Source organism: Tiliqua scincoides, chromosome 14 (genome assembly GCF_035046505.1).
Source record: "Tiliqua scincoides isolate rTilSci1 chromosome 14, rTilSci1.hap2, whole genome shotgun sequence".
Classification (NCBI taxonomy): Eukaryota; Metazoa; Chordata; class Lepidosauria; order Squamata; family Scincidae; genus Tiliqua; species Tiliqua scincoides.
Window position 1 is genome coordinate 9,218,421 of NC_089834.1, and position 16,452 is coordinate 9,234,872.

The window sequence follows — 16,452 nt, forward strand, 5'->3', positions numbered from 1 at the left end:
ATGCTGTAGGAACGTAACTCTGGCTTATGTGTATCCATTAGCCTACATTTAAAATTGGTTTTGTTGCAAGTCATTTCAATTAAAGTTGCAGTTTCCAAGAATCTACTTACAACTTTAATCGAGGATTTGCAGTATATTCTCAGAATTTTGTGTATGTGTTGCGTTGAAAAATATTAAATAAAAAGATCTCAGAGGCGTTGAGGGTGATGGATCCCTGTTGCTTTTTCCTGTTTCAGGCCAGACTTGTGTGGATATTAAAGACAATATTGTGGATGAAGGGTACTACTTCACCCCAAAGGGGGATGACCCCTGTTTGAGCTGCACGTGCCACAACGGCGAGCCAGAGATGTGTGTGGCGGCCCTTTGTGAGAGGCCGCAGGGTTGCCAGCACTACAGTAAAGACCCCAAGGAATGCTGCAAATTTACCTGTTCAGATCCAGGTAAGAGGTTTTTTGACTGTGTGTAAAACATGATCCTCATTTTTCCCCTCTCCCTCCTTGTGTTTCTGTTGGATAAACCTTTTAAACATCTTTTTGAAATCCATTTGGTTCTTTTTAGAAAATTTTTTCAATTCCTTGTAAGCATTTATGAGGAGAATCTGAATACTGTCTTGCTTAGGTGAAAATCCATCTCTCACCTTTTTTCTCCCACCTTTTCCTAAGCAGATGGCCATTGAAATTACTCTTAATGAATATGACAAGGGGGTCCTTGGGCTAATGATAGTCCTACTTTTTAATGGGCAGGAATGGGTTGCAGCATACCCAACCATGCCCTGTTTAAGCCGTTATAGCCATGCCCTGTTAAAACTGCAACAGAAAATGAATTTTACATTTCTTCAGGGGAGTCTTTTCTTCTGATTTCTCCTTCAAGTCTTCTTATACTTCCTTTAAAGATCTAGCTCATTTCGCCCCAGACTCTGGGATTGAGTTGCAGTAGTTTAAAACAAGGGTATGAAAAGGGAAAAAATTAAATTTCCAAAACTGTGCTTGCTTCCCCTTTTTCGTCAATTGCTTGCCTTCTGTCTTTCTAGACCAGCAATTTTCAACTAGTGCGCCATGGCACACTGGTGTGCCGCAGGAAGGTCCTCTGGTGTGCCGTGGGCATTTGGCGCACAGAGGTTGAAAATTGCTGAAAATCTCTTCCGTGTTCTGTGGCTCTAAGGAGCTGGTGGAGGAAGAGGGACAGACAGTTCATTCATGCAGACAGCTGCCCTAGAAACAGAGATGCAGAACTCTTTCAGGAAGTGACATTACAAGAGCCAAAGACCTTAGAGGTCAGTATGCTGCAGGAAGAATAATGTTGAAAATTGCTGTTCTAATCTAGCCCGTAAACCTCTCAGGGCAGGGACCTTCCTTGTTTGGCTGTGGAAAAGACTTGCCATGTAAGTGGTGCTTTATAAATAATGATGAAATCAGTGGTACTTGCTCTTGGGGCATAACGTGTCCTGTAAAGCAAGTTGCTGGTAGTTGCCAGAAATTTGGAGCTGGTCATGGCACTGAGCTGGTGGCTGGGAACAGATGGTGGCAGTCATTTTCATAGCACAGCCTTTCATTCACCCTGCCCCCCCCAAACTCTTCTTGAAGCTCAGCTTTGTATGCAGAGGGTCATGGGTTCAATTCCGTGCATTTCCAGCTAGGGCTAGGAAAAAGACCCCTGGCTGACACCTTGGGGAACCACTGTCAGCCTGTGGGCCAATAATTTGACTTCCTATTCTCCCCCTCCCCTATACAAGTGAAGGATTCCAGGAGCCACATACCGTTGCGGTAGCTGGAATGGTAGAACTTTTCCTAAGTTCTTGTAAGACAGGAAATTGGATCTGAAATTTCAATCCCCCCATGTGTTTTAATGTCCTGAATGTCTCCTAAACAGATTTTCAATATTAGCAAATCTGTTTTAACGCCTGCTTAATGCTGTTTGCACTGGGCAAAACATATGAAACAGTTTCACTGTCTGTGTGATTTACCTGAACAGAATTCTCCACTGACACAATTACCATAAGGCTTTCTTACACAGCTCCTCATGTTTAGGAGTCTGAGCTAGACAGAATTAAAGCGTCCTCCATCCAAGGTTCAAATCAAAGGGTTTTATTTCCCCTAAGTGTAACATGGCATTAGGGAAGCTGGTGTATATCACTCAGTGTGTTGGGCAAAACCAGACCCAATTCAATTTGTCATTGATGTTTATGTGACAGTTGCTTTATCTATGTCCCAGATGATGCTGAGTCTGTAGCACATATGAAAATTATTTCAGACTGATGCTGAATCTGTAGTTTGTTCAAGGCACACTGTTCAATTGGTGCCACTGTATAGAGGCACCACAGTCCCACTGGGTGTAGGGCTTGGTTTTGACACTGCTTCTACCAGACCTTGCTATGACAACAAGCAACTGCTCAGCCCTGGGTGATTTCAGGCCAGTCACTATTGGCCTACCTCACAGGATTGTTGTGAGGGCAAAAGGAGGGAAAGAGCTATGTACACCGCCGCAAACTTGAGACATACAAAATTATGCAGGGGATGGACAGAGTGGATAGAGAGATGCTCTTTACACTCTCACATAACACCAGAACCAGGGGACATTCACTAAAATTGAGTGTTGGGAGGGTTAGGACAGACAAAAGAAAATATTTCTTTACTCAGCATGTGGTTGGTCTGTGGAACTCCTTGCCACAGGATGTGGTGACGGCATCTGGCCTGGATGCCTTTAGAAGGGGATTGGACAAGTTTCTGGAGGAAAAATCCATTAGGGTTACAAGCCATGATGTGCATGTACAACCTCCTGATTTTAGAAATGGGCTATGTCAGAATGCCAGATGCAAGGGAGGGCACCAGGATGAGGTCTCTTGCTATCTGGTGTGCTCCCTGGGGCATTTGGTGGGCTGCTGTGAGATGCAGGAAGCTGGACTAGATGGGCCTATGGCCTGATCTAGTGGGGCTGTTCTTATGTTTTTGGAGAAGAAGGGAAGTATATAAATGTGAAAAATAAACAGCAGAGTTTCAGCTGCCAAATTAACTGCTTCTAACTGGGGCCTGTTTTGGCATCTTGTGCTGTGGTCTGATGTAGCCTTTTCAGGGTGGGCAGTCTTCCCTGCTCCCCCCTTAAGCCCCCTAGTCTGGAACCTTGCAGCGAGTTTGAGCGCTCCTTTTTAACCGCACAATGTTGAGTGTAAAAGTATCAGCAGACGAGATTTGAATTGCACAGAACAACCCATGTTTTTTAGCAGTAACAGCACTTAAATATTTTGTGTAGTGCTCCCCAAGTGTGCAAAGTGCTCCTCTCACATTATCTTGGTGTTGTCCTTACAGCAACGTTGTGAGGTTGGTAAGTATTACTGTCTGCAAAGTACAAATGCAGAAGCCTGAAGCCAAGAGGGAGTGACTTGCCCAAGGCAGAGGTGAGATTTGGACCAAGGAAGTCCTGGTTCACAGCTCAGTTTGCTAACTGCCCACACCACACTAGCTCAATTAAAGGGCTGCTGGGGTAGTAGTTCTACTTGAGCAAGAACGATAATGTGAAATGGACTCCAATAGGTTTTCTTTCCAGTGCGGTGGGAAAGGAATATTCTCCCAAGTTCTCCTTTCTTGTTGTGACCCACAAAAGTTGTAAGGTTGACTGTTGGTGTTTTGACCTCAGTGGAACAAAACCAAACTAAACTAAATTGGTGTAGCCATCTGATGAATGCATTGCAGTCACAACGTGCCTGACATCTTTTCCCCTTAATTTGGTCCTTGTATTCTCTTTGCGCTCTGTTGCAGAGATGTGGGGCTCCTTTTGTGGGGTCTGTTCCGGCAAATCCCTTGCATCTCGAAGAGTGGTCAGACTTCCCTTTATAACCTTTGGTGAAAAGTGCTGAAATGAGAGTAGTGGCTATGAATTTGATTTGTGGGTTTGGGATATTGCTTTCATTCGGAATTCAGGAACTGGTGTGTTCTTTCAGCTGTCATTACCATGGAGATGTTTTTCAACAGGGCAGACTGTACGGCGATACCTTTTTCTTGCAGATCTATCTCAGTTTATTTACTTGCAATTTCTTTCTTCAAACTTCTGCCTTGGAAGAGGCACCCAAACCATGATCTCTCTCTCTCTCTCTCTCTCTCTCTCTCTGCCTGTCTGCCTGCCTGCCTGCTTACCTAGATGACTTTCTGAAGCAAACTAATTCTTTGCAAAGAATTGCCATTGCTCGTTAACAATATGTCTGGATCAGGCCAAAGGCTGATCTAGTTCAGCATCCTGGCCCAGAGAGATGCAGAAGGTCAAAGCGTACCCCTCTCCGGCCATTTCTTCTAGCTAGCATTCAGGGATACTGCCTCTGAAACTGGAGGCAGCACACAGCCCCCATAACTAGGAGCCTGTGCTGGACTTTATCCTCTGTGAATTTGTCCAATCTCATTGAAAAGAGTAACCACCACCACATCTTGGGGCACTGAGTTCCTTAGATTTAATTACACAGGCCTGTGAAATTGAGGGTTGGAAAAACTTGTTTTGGTGGTTTTTATATGAAAATAGGGTGCTGATTCCAAAAATGGCATCTGTTTTGCCCTATCAAAATGTGTAGTTTTGGAGATTTGTAGTGAAACTAGATTATCATTGGCATCCTTCAGTCTTGGGAGACTATGATATCGCACTCTGAAAAGTGGTTCTGGAACAGCGTCTAGTGTGGCTGAAGAGACCAATTCGGGAGTGACAATCCCTTCCACACTGGGAGCAAGTGCAGCCTGTCCCTGGTCTGTCTCCCTGGCTATGGGCCTTCCTTCTTTGCCTCTTTGACTCAGTCTGTTGGCCAAGTGTCTCTTCAAACTGGGAAAGGCCATGCTGCACAGCCTGCCTCCAAGCGGGAAGCTCAGAGGCCAGGGTTTCCCACCTGTTGAGGTCCATTCCTAAGGCTTTCAGATCCCTCTTGCAGATGTCCTTTTATTGCAGCTGTGGTCTACCTGTAGGGTGTTTTCCCTGGACGAGTGAGAGGGCAAAACGGATGCCATTTTTGGACTCTGCACTCCAAATAACACCCAGGAATAGATCAGATATTTAAGACAGCAAAATGTGTGTTGCTCTGCGTTACATGCTGTGCAATGGACTCCTTCCTTCCTTCCTTGTCTTCCTCTAGCCTCCTGCCAATCAACTGTCCTTGGTAGACCCCTGGTTATAGTGTTGTGAGAGAGGGAGAAAGTCTTCTCTCTTCCCCCCCCCCCACACATCATTTTATAACCCTCAGTTATACCCTCCATTGCTGACTTTTTTCTGAACTTGAAAACATCTCCAAGGCAGCTCAGTTAACTGCGATTACGATGCTCAAGGCATGTCTTGTTCTCTTCCCTTGCTTGGATCATGTTAATATTTTGGCAGTGAGTCTCCCTAGTTTCCATCTTCTGATTTCTGCCCTCAATACAACACCTCCCTTGGCTTCTCCTGGCTGAGTCTGCTTCAGCACTGGCTCCCTTTTCTGCTACCCCACCCTGTAAATGTGTGTGTATTTTTTTTTTAAGACTCTGATACCCCCCCCTTGATTTCTTTGTGCAGTCTTTGTTGCACTTATCATAATGTTTTGAGCCATGCCATCCTTCTCCTTGCCTTTGTTCCTCACCTTTGCCCGGCATCACCAGATCACTTGGTTTCCTCTTCCAGATGGTAACAGCCTGTTTGACTCCATGGCCAGCGGCATGCGCCTCATCGTGAGTTGCATCTCCTCCTTCCTCATCTTGTCCCTGTTGCTCTTCATGGTCCACCGGCTACGGCAGAGGCGCAGGGAGCGCATTGAGTCCTTGATTGGGGCCAACTGTAAGTAGCCTGCACCTCCATGTCGTCCTTCTGTGGTGTTTGCTTGCAGTCTACCAACGCTAGTATGTTCATCGTGTTCTCTCCTAAACCTTACTTGGGCAAGTTTTTCCTTGCACTTGGCTTGTTGACATCTGTCACTGGACTGGCCCACTTTCCCACCGCAGCTGGGAGCTCCTGTTTTTCTTCCCTACACACAGAAAGCTGGCATGTCAAGGAGAGAGTTCTATTCCAGACTCTTCCTTGACATGCCCGCATCTACAATGGCTCCAATTTTATCCTGTCAGTACTGATTACTGGCATCCCCAGCCTTCTGATGGACCGTTTTTCGGCGATCCACTTTTCCCATCCTTTCCCTCTGCACATGTACGTGTGTGTATGAATGTGGAAGGGAAAACGGTTTGGACTTTTTGAGTAGTCACCTCTCTCAGGTTTTGTGTTTGCAGTTTGCACTTGCACACTAAAAAGACAGTGTTCCACTTCTTGAAGATTTCTGGCTTTTATCCATGCTTGGCTCCCTAACCTATCAAGTGCGTGGCTCCCTAACCTATCAAGTGCATGCGTGCGTGCGTGCACGCGCGCCTGCCTGTACTTGGAACTGATTTGGGCTCAGTTCAGGGTGCTTGACTGCTTAAAGCCTAAACCATATGGGACCAAGTTAGATGGGGCCATCTGCTCCCCCTCCCCAACTCCTGGAGGTGTAGGTGGGCGTCACTGAGCTTCTTGCTAGGCATTCCAGTTCCTTCAGTTTTACCCCTCTTTAGTTGTCTTCTCTGGTTGTTGTAGTCTTTTGTTACAGCTGGCTTTAATTTTTTTTAATTGTGTGTGTGATTTATCTTTGTGAGCTTCCTTGGAGGCCCCTTTGGGAGCTGCAAAGCAGAACAATTTGTTACGTTATTCCTGAACATCATTTATGTTTATGTATCCTGTGATATTTGAAAGCTACCTTTGGCGCTCCATTGTGGGGGGATGGATGGACCTGGGATAGAAATTGTTTAAACAAGTCAGATAAAACCTGCTAATAAAAAATGAATCAAGTCCTGCAAGTCTGGTCAGAGCCGGCTTTAAGGCAGTTGGGCAAATTGGTCCCAGTTAGGCCCTGCGACTAAGGGAACCATGTGCTAGCGCAATCTACTCTAGATCCATTTGGTCCACTAACTCGCATGCACCTTTTGGCCGTCCTTTTATTGCTTTGCATTCTACCATAGAGAGATAAAGTCTATAATTTTTATTTACATCTCTTAAGATTCTACAGACCTTGGCTGTGAACATGGGACCCCTCAAAACTGGCTTTCAGTTGGGCCCCACAGCCCCTTAGGCAAGCCCTGGGTCTGGTATAGCATGGGCAGAGGTTTGGTTGGTTGGTTGGCAACCTTCAGTCTCGAAAGACTATGGTATAAGCCTACAGCACCCAGTATTCCCAGGCGGTCTCCCATCCAAGTACTAACCAGGCCTGACCCTGCTTAGCTTCCGAGATCAGCCGGGATCAGGCATCTGCAGTGCACCTGGGAGGTAGGAGCTTAGGATGGGCGGGCAGGAAGGGGAGTATTTTAGGACTTTTCAGTGGGCGACATATATTTCTCAATGGCAACCCTCTGGGCTCCTTTAATCACCCTGAACTTCCACTTTAAGTTTTTAGGGAGAACAGTAGTGTATTAACCTGTTTTGAAGGGGCTGTTCTCCAGTGGGATCTCCATGTCTGGCTTAGTCCTAACAAGTGGGTAGCTCCTCCTGCAGGCGGGCCTGGCCAGCTGCTGCCTATTGCCGGAGGCGCTGAGCTCAGGCATGGAAAGGCGCCAAATTAAAAAATAAAATAAAATTGATGGGCTGCCTTACTCGAAAGCAGGCAGCCCTGAGGGAACCTCCAAGCAGGCAGTAACCTGCTGCTGGGGAAAAAAAGGGAAGGTTTTTTGAGAGGCTGGAGAGAGGAGAGGGCAAGCTGGGGGGAAAAGAAAAAATTACCCTCCCTGTGTTCTCCAGTGGGGGGTTCAGCAGAGCTGAACCAACTCTGTCTTGCTTTGCGGAAAGGCTAGGCCAGTCTGGGGAGTCCAGGCAGCCCCTCCCCTCAGGGGGAACAAAAGACTCTGGCCTGCCTACCTGAGAGGGAGGCGCTACCCACTTGTGAGGACTAATTCAGACTTGGAGACCCCTGAGAAGGGGGGTTCACAGCAAGTACAAAATCTCCCCGTCTGCGCTGATTGAATTGCCTGCTGGGCCTGGCCGCCCTGCAGTAAAGCACGTTTGGTTTTGAGTCTGCTTTCCCCTTCTTGCAGTGCATCACTTCAATCTGGGGCGCAGGATGCCCGGTTTCGACTACGGACCAGATGGTTTTGGAACCGGCCTCACTCCGCTGCACCTCTCTGATGACGGGGAAGGCGGAGCGTTCCATTTTCACGACCCGCCTCCGCCCTACACAGCCTACAAATATCCCGATCTTCAGCATCCTGAAGACCCCCCTCCACCTTATGAGGCTTCCATCAACCCGGACAGCATGCTTTGTTCACCCCCAGGCACGTTGCCAAATACCTCTGTTGTTGCCAAATAACTCTGATTTTTTTTGTGCTGCTGTTCCCATGTTACATCCTTTTTTTTGCTGGTGCGTTTAGTATTTTTCCGTTCTCCTGCAGTGAATGGTTTATTCACCTTATAAGTTCCTGGAAAGTGTTCAGAACTCAGAGGTGATGTGATTTGGCCACGGCCCAGCGCTTGTGGAGTCTCAAGAGTTGTCAGACCATTAAAAGAAAAATCCCCGGTAGCATCACTGCGTTCACCAGGACCAAGCAGAAAGGTTGCAGGTTGTCAAATGGCCAAGCTTTTAAATCCTATAGGATTCTTCATCAGGCTAGGCCAGTGTTCTCCAAACCACGGGCCACTGCGTCAAGAAAAAGCAGTCCCCCTGCTGCGCAGTGCTTTCCATTCCATGCTATAGCAGCTCATCTGTCAAGCCGAACAATGTTTTCAAAGTTATGCCGGGTTGCCACTGCCTTCCAGGAATTGGGGTGCAGAGTCTGCTGGAGCAGTGGTCTGTGTTAGTGGCTGCCTGGCTCAACAGATAAGACACTGCAGCATGGAACGGAAAGCACCACACTGTGCAGGGATGGCTTCTTGACACTGGATCCGGCCCATGGGCTGGGAGTTTGGTGCCTGCTGGGCTAGACAGTCATCGAAAGAAGGGGGGGGGGAATAGTGGTGACGTATTGTGGGTTCCATGGTGGTCGCATTTGTAACATCAAGAGATGGGCTTAGGGAGGTTTTCAGGAGAGCTGCTGCCCTCACTCCCTGCTTGTGGATTCCTTAGAAGGAAGCATTCTTGGAATCAGGACACTGGGCTAAGTTGGCCTTTGGTCTTTTCTAGTGGGGCTCTTTTTCTTTTCAAGCCTGAGTAGACAGTCTTCTGTACTGATCTTTCCCAGCTCAGTTTTCCAACCAGGGCAGAATGGCTTGCTACCTTGCCTGGGTTCTGCTGTCTGAACGAACATAGATTATAAAGAACCATCTTGGATTATATGCTGGCGTTGTGGGCTTTCCTGATTGAAATCCTTTCTCTGCCCTGAACCCATCAGGGGGGCTCAAGCAAGCCACTCCCTCCTGGCCTCCATCTTCCCAGTCTGCAGTAGGGGGATAGTAATACGTCCCTTGCTGCAAGGCAGCAATTTTCAACCTTTTTTATCTCATGGCACGCTCTCAAGGCACTAAAATAGTCAAGGCACATCATCAACTTCTTGACAATTGACAAGGCACTGCCAGCTTGGGGCTCACATCCCCCAATGGCCCTACTAATATATGACCCTTCCCCAAAATCCCGGGGCACACCTGCAAACCATTTGCATATGGTTGAAAATCACTGCTGTCATGTGACATTGTGCATGTGCGAAAAAGCTGCCTCTGCTTTATAAATGCTTTTCCTTAACCATAAACCCTGGCGTAGGTCAGGGGTGTCCAAACTTTTTGGCAGGAGGGCCACATCATCTCTCTGACACTGTTGGGGGGCTGGGAAACAAAAATTTACATTTCAAATTTACACAAATGAGTATATTGGAGATGGAACTTACATGAATGAACGAAGGTCTTGCAATAGCTCAAGGCCTATAAAAGGCCTTGCACAAAGCAAAGCCTGCCTTTCCTTTGCTGCCGCTACTGCATGACAGACGTGAAACAGCATGTAGAGGAGGGAGCCTTTGTCCCACAGCTCATGCGAGAAGTCGAACCGTCGCCCTCACACTGAGACCAGTTGTGCCAGGCCAGTGTGGGTTCCAGCAAGTCTCTGGAGGGCCAGAGTCTCATTGGAATCTGAGGGCTCCCTGCAGGCTGCAAGTGGCCTCTGGGCCGGGGTTTGGGCACTCCTGGTGTAGGTGGTTGACAGTGAGCCAGAGGCAGTGCTGCTCCAGCCTTCTGATTCTTCCTATCCTTCTCCTTTTCAGGCGGAGTTCATTCCCAGACAGGGCAGAGCAACCAGCCGTCGCTGGGAACCGACGCTGCCTCTCCACCGCTGCTGGAGGAGTCGCTCCCTCCTTCGGTTGGCCCGTCCCCAGTGGAGCTGGCAGACTCTGCTGACAGCAGCACCCCCCTCGTCCCGCCCGACACGCCCTTAAGCGACAGCACACCGGCAGAGACTTGTGCAGGCGGCCGCCACAGTCACTGTTCTCTGAATACCATTGTATAAAGGAAAAAAGGAGAAAAAAAAAATTAAAAGCTTACTGCCGGTCAGAAATAAGTTTTGCGCAGTTGTTTGCACACCAGTTGTACAGGCGGATGCAAATCCATGGAACTTGAACTTCAGAAATAAGCTCCACTTCTTGTGGCTACCCCACCCCGGACACTACTTATTATTATTTTTTTTGGTTCTGTTCTAGTTTTAGAATTGTGCCTCTCTTGGCATTTTGCTGTCATTCTTTGTTTTTAGTTTGGGAGTTTGGCCCTCTTTTTGGAAATGGATCGTGTGAGCTGCACCTTTTTTTCCCACTGGAAAAGAACGCAAAGGATTGTTTGTTCATCTTCCCCCCCATGTCGTTTTTCAAGAGGATGGAAAGCATGGAGAGCTTTTTCTTGCCCCCTTCCTTTTTAAATGACCGAGAGATCTATACAGTAAGGAGATATTTCCTGATTTTTTTTGGGGGGGGGGGGGAGGTAGAGCTACAGGATCTAGAAAGCAAATGGGGACAGGATGGACACAGAGGCTCTCTTGGTGCCGCAGGATCGTACTCTTTCTCCATCAACGCAGAAGAATTGGATTTGGCTAGATAACTTCTTGAACCGAAAACAGGAGCCAAAGAGGAGAGAGACAGAGGACAGTTGCTTCTGCCACCGTCTTGAAAGAAGGGACAGTGAGGGTGCAAGTGTTTGTAATATCATAGGACATCTCCAGGAACGAGCCTCTGCTTGAAGGAGAATCCACCCCCTCCACAGGTCTTTCCTAGGAATAGGTACCACGAACCAAATGGAGGGGTGGGGGAACACATGCAACAAATCTGTTCTGCTCCCTGGTACCCAAATGAGTGTGAGTCTTTTAACAGAACCAAGTGAGTTTCTTGGGGGAAAAGACGGTGTAAGAATTAACTGCACAACTGAGAAAAGTCAAAATCGGTTGAACCAAGTGCTAACCTTTCCATGATTTTGGCTGTCAGGGCCCAATCCTGTGCATGTCTGCTCAGAAGTAAGTCCCGTTATAGCCAATGGGGCTGACTCCCGGGTAGATGTGGAAAGGATTTCAGCCTTCGTTAGGTGGTTCTTGTTTACTTAAACAATGGAGGGCTTGTCAGAGCTTTAAAGGATCAGTAATAAAATTTGGACATTGAGACATTGGCTTGGGTAGCAGAGCAATGTGTTTAATCTCAGACACTCTTGTTGCATTGAAGTTGGGATAGGAATCAAGTCTTCTTCCCTTCTCGATCATGGCCAACTTTTGGTTACAAAGTGATGTTGTTGAGTTGATGATTTTGTGACTCGGAATATGAATTTGTCCAGCTAATTAATGCTCAGTCGTACCCTAAATTGACAACCGTGTATCCCTCCTCCCCCACCCAGAATTCTTCCTCATCTTGGAATGAAAGTGAGCTCCCCCCCCCCCAGATTTGTCTGACAGAGTTTGCAAATACAGAGCTAATTCTGAACTGAGCTGAGGGGGAAAGCTCATGAATGCTGAACTGAGTTGTCCCCCAGTTGGAGAGCATGGCCAGTTCCGATAGAAAGAGATGGCACCGCCCACCCCTTTCATGAATGTGTTCCTCTTTTCTTATGAAAGGCAGGATGCCTCGAGGGACAGGAGAGGAACGCTAGGGCTGGGACTGCAGCAAATGCTCCTTTAGGCTGATTTGCTGCCTTGCAAACAGGTTCTGGACCTATTCAGGACGGCCTCCCCATTTCAGCTGGTACTTTTTCCCTCCTGGAACGCGGTTGGTATCCTGCGATGTGCAACGCCAGAGATGGGGTGGATTCTTGGTCAGCTTCCTTTACAGAGGTTTGTAAATTTGTCCCCCCACATTGACTGTTTAAAGGGAAGGGCTGTAGCTGGGTGCGAAAGTTTGCAGACCTTGCATGCAGAAGGCCCTGGGTGTGTTAAGGTTTTCCGGTTGCATGGCTGGGGAGGAAAAAAAGGAGCCGTGGAAGTCACTGCTTGCAAACAATCATAAGCTCGCTGGAGACAATTTTTTTTGCTTTGCAGCAATCATGTGAATATGCAAGGGCAGGAGGGAAGCTCCCCTTTTTCTGGGAGGGATTGTAGATGTGACCCTTTGCCCGATAGGGAGACAGAATTGTATCGTTGCTCTCTTCTGCAGCCCAATGGCTCTCTGTGAAGTTGGCCCCCCTTGGGGAATACTCTGCCTTTTAAAAGGACCCCCATGTCAATGACGAGCCGCGAAACGGCCAGATGAAGCTTTCCTCGCTTCCCTTTTTGTGTAGCATCCAGCAAGCCTGCCTCGTGAAGCCTTCATCCCAAAATAGAGATCCGCGTGAACCTCTTTTCTGGGTGGCCATGGAGATAGCTGCACGGACTAGTCCAGTTCAGTCTTGTATAGACATGTCAAATGCAGGCTGTCCTGAACAAGTGGCACAGGGGTGCAGGAAGGAAGTGGGTCTTCATCCCAGGGGGCCTCCTTGCAACAGCGTCCACCGCTGAATTCGCAAGTCACGGGTCTGGTGATGTGGGTGGGCAGCTGTGGCCGGGAGTTCAGCCCCCGAGGATTCCAAGCGTTTCCGGAGTATGGAAATAAAAGCGGGTTACGTGTGTTTTTTAGCACACTCATAAGTTTTATACATTGTATGTACTAACTTTTTTCTTTAGTTTTATATGTGTGCGAGTGTGTGAGACTGTAAGCCTGTGTGTGCATGGGTATTGTGTGTTTGCGGGAGCCTGTGATCTGAAGTGGAGTGCGGTGGCAAGCATGGGACAGGAGCTGGTTTCCAAGCTTCAGAACTGGTCCTTGGATTCACTCTGGTTGAGATGCCAAGTAACCAGCTGTTCCAGCTAGTGTTTAAATAGCAAACCTCTCTTCTGATAGGGTTTTGGTGACTTTCTGCAGAGTAACAGCTTTGGAAGGAATAGCTGTGTTAGTCCTTAGCTGCAGCAAGAACCACAAAAGAGTTTTGTGGGCACTGGTGACAATTTCTCGAATAGGAGTGCCTCGTGAGCCCCACCTGCTCAGGTCTCAGTCGAGACAAGGTTTTTCATACCGCGTTATGGAATGAATTACTTTGGCATCGTTGTCCTCCATACCTGTGGGGATTACACCCCTTCTGCTACCACATATAGCAGCAAAATCCCCCCCAGCACGCTAACGATTTGCCTCTGTTGGTTTGCAAAAGACAGCTTTTTCTTTGTGCTTTGGAACAGGAAGAAAACAGCGAGAACTTAGACTTGTAGCTGCTAGAGGAATACTACAAGAGACAGCAGAATGCTAACAGGAAGTAGACAGCAGAGGGCTTCCTGTTAGTGTACTCACTGTCACCTCTTGTAACGTTCCTCTAGCACAGGGGTCTTTAAACGTTTTGGCCAAAGGGCCGCATCAAATATCTGGTACAGTGTTGAGGGCTGGAAAAAAAAATTAAATAATAAAATTTAAATAAATACATTAGAGATGGAACTTGAATGAATGAATAAATGAATGGGCTCAAATGCCCAGGATTTCTCCAAGCACCAACATAGCTCAAGAAATAAAGCACACGCTTAAACGGACCCCCATTCCCCCACAACTCCGGTTGTGCTTGGTCAACTGGACCAGAGGCTCTCAGACATCTGGCCCCCCAGGCTGGGGTTTGGAGACCCCTGCTCTAGCAACTAAGAGGTTCTTGGTGTTTCCTTCCTGTTTCAAAGTGAAAGGAAGTAAAAGTTTATGCAGAGTATTTGCAAGCAAAGAAGTGAAGCATGAGTATGACAGAGTGGGGATTTGGGAACTGTAGATATATGAAGCCACAGGTTTGGGGACCCCTGGATATGGGGGATGCCTGTACATTCATTTGTTATTGCCGCCATGTGTTAAGACCACAGAACCCCCTTTCAGACAAGGCAGTGGGAGCACAGGGTCGCTGGCCGCAGGAGTGTGCCATTAGCAGGTGGTTTAGATGATTTAATAGCTGGTTCATTTCTGCATATGGCTAAAACCAGGTGTTCTGAGGCCAAGGGTTGTATCCTTCGTTCAGCTAGTCATGACCAAGTCCCACTGAAACCAATGTGATTTAGTCTCTACTAATTTAACTGGTGATACAACCCAAAAGCTCTTGCTTCAGAACTGTCAGAATAGCCTAAGTTTTAGCAAGCCATGACTAATTCCTGTTGGTTTTAGTGGCACTCAGGCTGTAGCCTTATACCCACTTACCTGGGAGCGCCTAGATTTCTGAGTACACGTGCACAGGATTGCATGGTCACATCTGACTTAAAGTCAGGAAACAGCCCTTCTCAGATGATGTAGGTGTGTGTGATAAGCAGGTGTTTTCCTAGAGGCATTCCGCCTCAAAGAGAAGAGGTGATGCCTCTCTTAAAATGGTATGCGCCGCTTGCATTTATGAAAAACACCTGTTTTTAAAAGGTTGTAGTTTCTACAGTTGTTGCCTGATCTGGGACACCTTTTCATTGATTGCATTTTGTAATTGATTTTACTCTCACCAGTTAATTGGGGGAAGGGATGTAGCTTGGTGGTGGCACACTTGCTTTGCGTGCAGGGCGTCCCAGGTTGGGCTCCCTGGAATCCTGGAGAGAGCTGCATCCAGCCAGTCAGTAGTACTGAACGGACTGGGCTGGTAGCAGACAGCTGCCTCTGTGCAGCAACCTTAGCTCCGTGGTCTTGACCAGTCAGTTCCTAGTTGTTGAAGAGTTGGGGATGAAAGCCATTAAAGGTGGGAGTTTGGAGAATAGCTGTTGAAAAATCCTGAAAATCTCTTTCTGGGTTCTGTGGCTCTGTTTTTAGGGCAACTTTCTCTAGTAACAAACTGTCTCTCTTCAGTTTGTTTCGATAGTTGCCCCAAAGCAGAGCCACAGAACCCAGAAGAGTGTCCCAAAAGTGACATCGCAAGAAGACCAATAGAGAAGTGGTTCCCGAATTTCTCCTTGGTAATTGGGAACCCTGTAAGTCTTCATGGGAGAGGGGCAAAGGCAGCAACTTGATTGCCAGGATCGTGCCACTGCTGGGAACAAAAGGGCTTTTTTTGAATGTCTAAGTACCAGTTGTGACCCACTTCCAGTTTGCTATTCCAAAACTGGAAGTGGGCCCCAATAGCCATTTTTAGACATTCTGAAGCTCGGGGAGCCCTGTGGGAAGGCATCAGTGGGTTCCCTGCACCCTTCCGGGAGGCCAGCACTGCCCCTGGTAAGTTCAAAAAAACCCTTTTGTCCCCTAGTAAGACGAGGCTTCCCTGGCTGGTGGGTCGTGACCCACCAGGTTTGGGAACCTCTGCCATAGAGAAGTCCATAGAGGTCAGTGTGCCTTGGGAAGAACAATATTGAAAATCACTGGGTGGAGAGGGGAAGAGAGGTTTCTAATTAGTCTGTCTTAATTGAGATGAACAGTTACCTTGGGCTGATTCTTTAGGGTCTAGGAAACGCCAGCTCTTTCTCTCATGCCGCGTCCTGCACCCTGAATGCTGGACTTCCTGTATGCCTGAAAGGTGCATGCTGAATGTCTGTGGGTGCGCATGGCGATGAATGAGACACTGCTTTTTACCTTCTCTCAGAAAACACTCTCTGCCAAGACTGTGTTTGCTGACCCTTTCCCCTTCCTGTGTCGTTGATTTGTGACTGAATTTATCTGTGGCGCTGTGTGTTTAAAAAAACAAAACAATTTTGATATTCCATGGAATCCCATGTAGAGATGAAATTTGATACTGTAATTCAGTCCCTGTGACATTTTATGTTTTAATGTTTTGCTTTTGGTTCTCTCTTTTTTTTTTTTTTAGGAGATGGAGGAGGAGGGTGGGATGGGAGGACACTAATCTTTTTATTTTTCTCAAGAGGTTGTGAAAAACATTTCATCCAAATGCCAAATAAATTGTGTTCTGTAAAGAGGAACTGGTCATTACGTTGACTTTTTTCTGTGCGTGTGTGTGTTTAACTAGAAGCCTGACTGGAACTCCCGATTGGATTCAAAACCTGAAACTTACACCATATACCAATAGTCCCCAAACTTACCTGGGTCCCAGTGCCCCCCGCAGCATCTTCTTCCTGGCTCAGCTGGGTACCACCATCTTGGGTCT

The 16,452-nt window shown here is 47.4% G+C and overlaps 1 protein-coding gene across 4 annotated transcripts in view; it reads left to right on the top strand.

Moving 5' to 3' along the window:
• The window catches only part of DGCR2 (DiGeorge syndrome critical region gene 2), a 73,819-nt gene extending 57,584 nt beyond the window's left edge, over positions 1–16,235 (top strand). For all 4 annotated transcript variants that reach the window (XM_066609831.1, XM_066609832.1, XM_066609833.1 and 1 more), the window contains 4 exons: positions 237–440; positions 5,620–5,772; positions 8,043–8,279; positions 10,191–16,235. In XM_066609831.1, coding sequence (XP_066465928.1) covers positions 237–440; positions 5,620–5,772; positions 8,043–8,279; positions 10,191–10,432 — 836 coding nt within the window. In that variant the 3' untranslated portion in view covers positions 10,433–16,235. The remainder of the gene's footprint in view (positions 1–236; positions 441–5,619; positions 5,773–8,042; positions 8,280–10,190) is intronic.
• Positions 16,236–16,452: the final 217 nt, after the last annotated feature.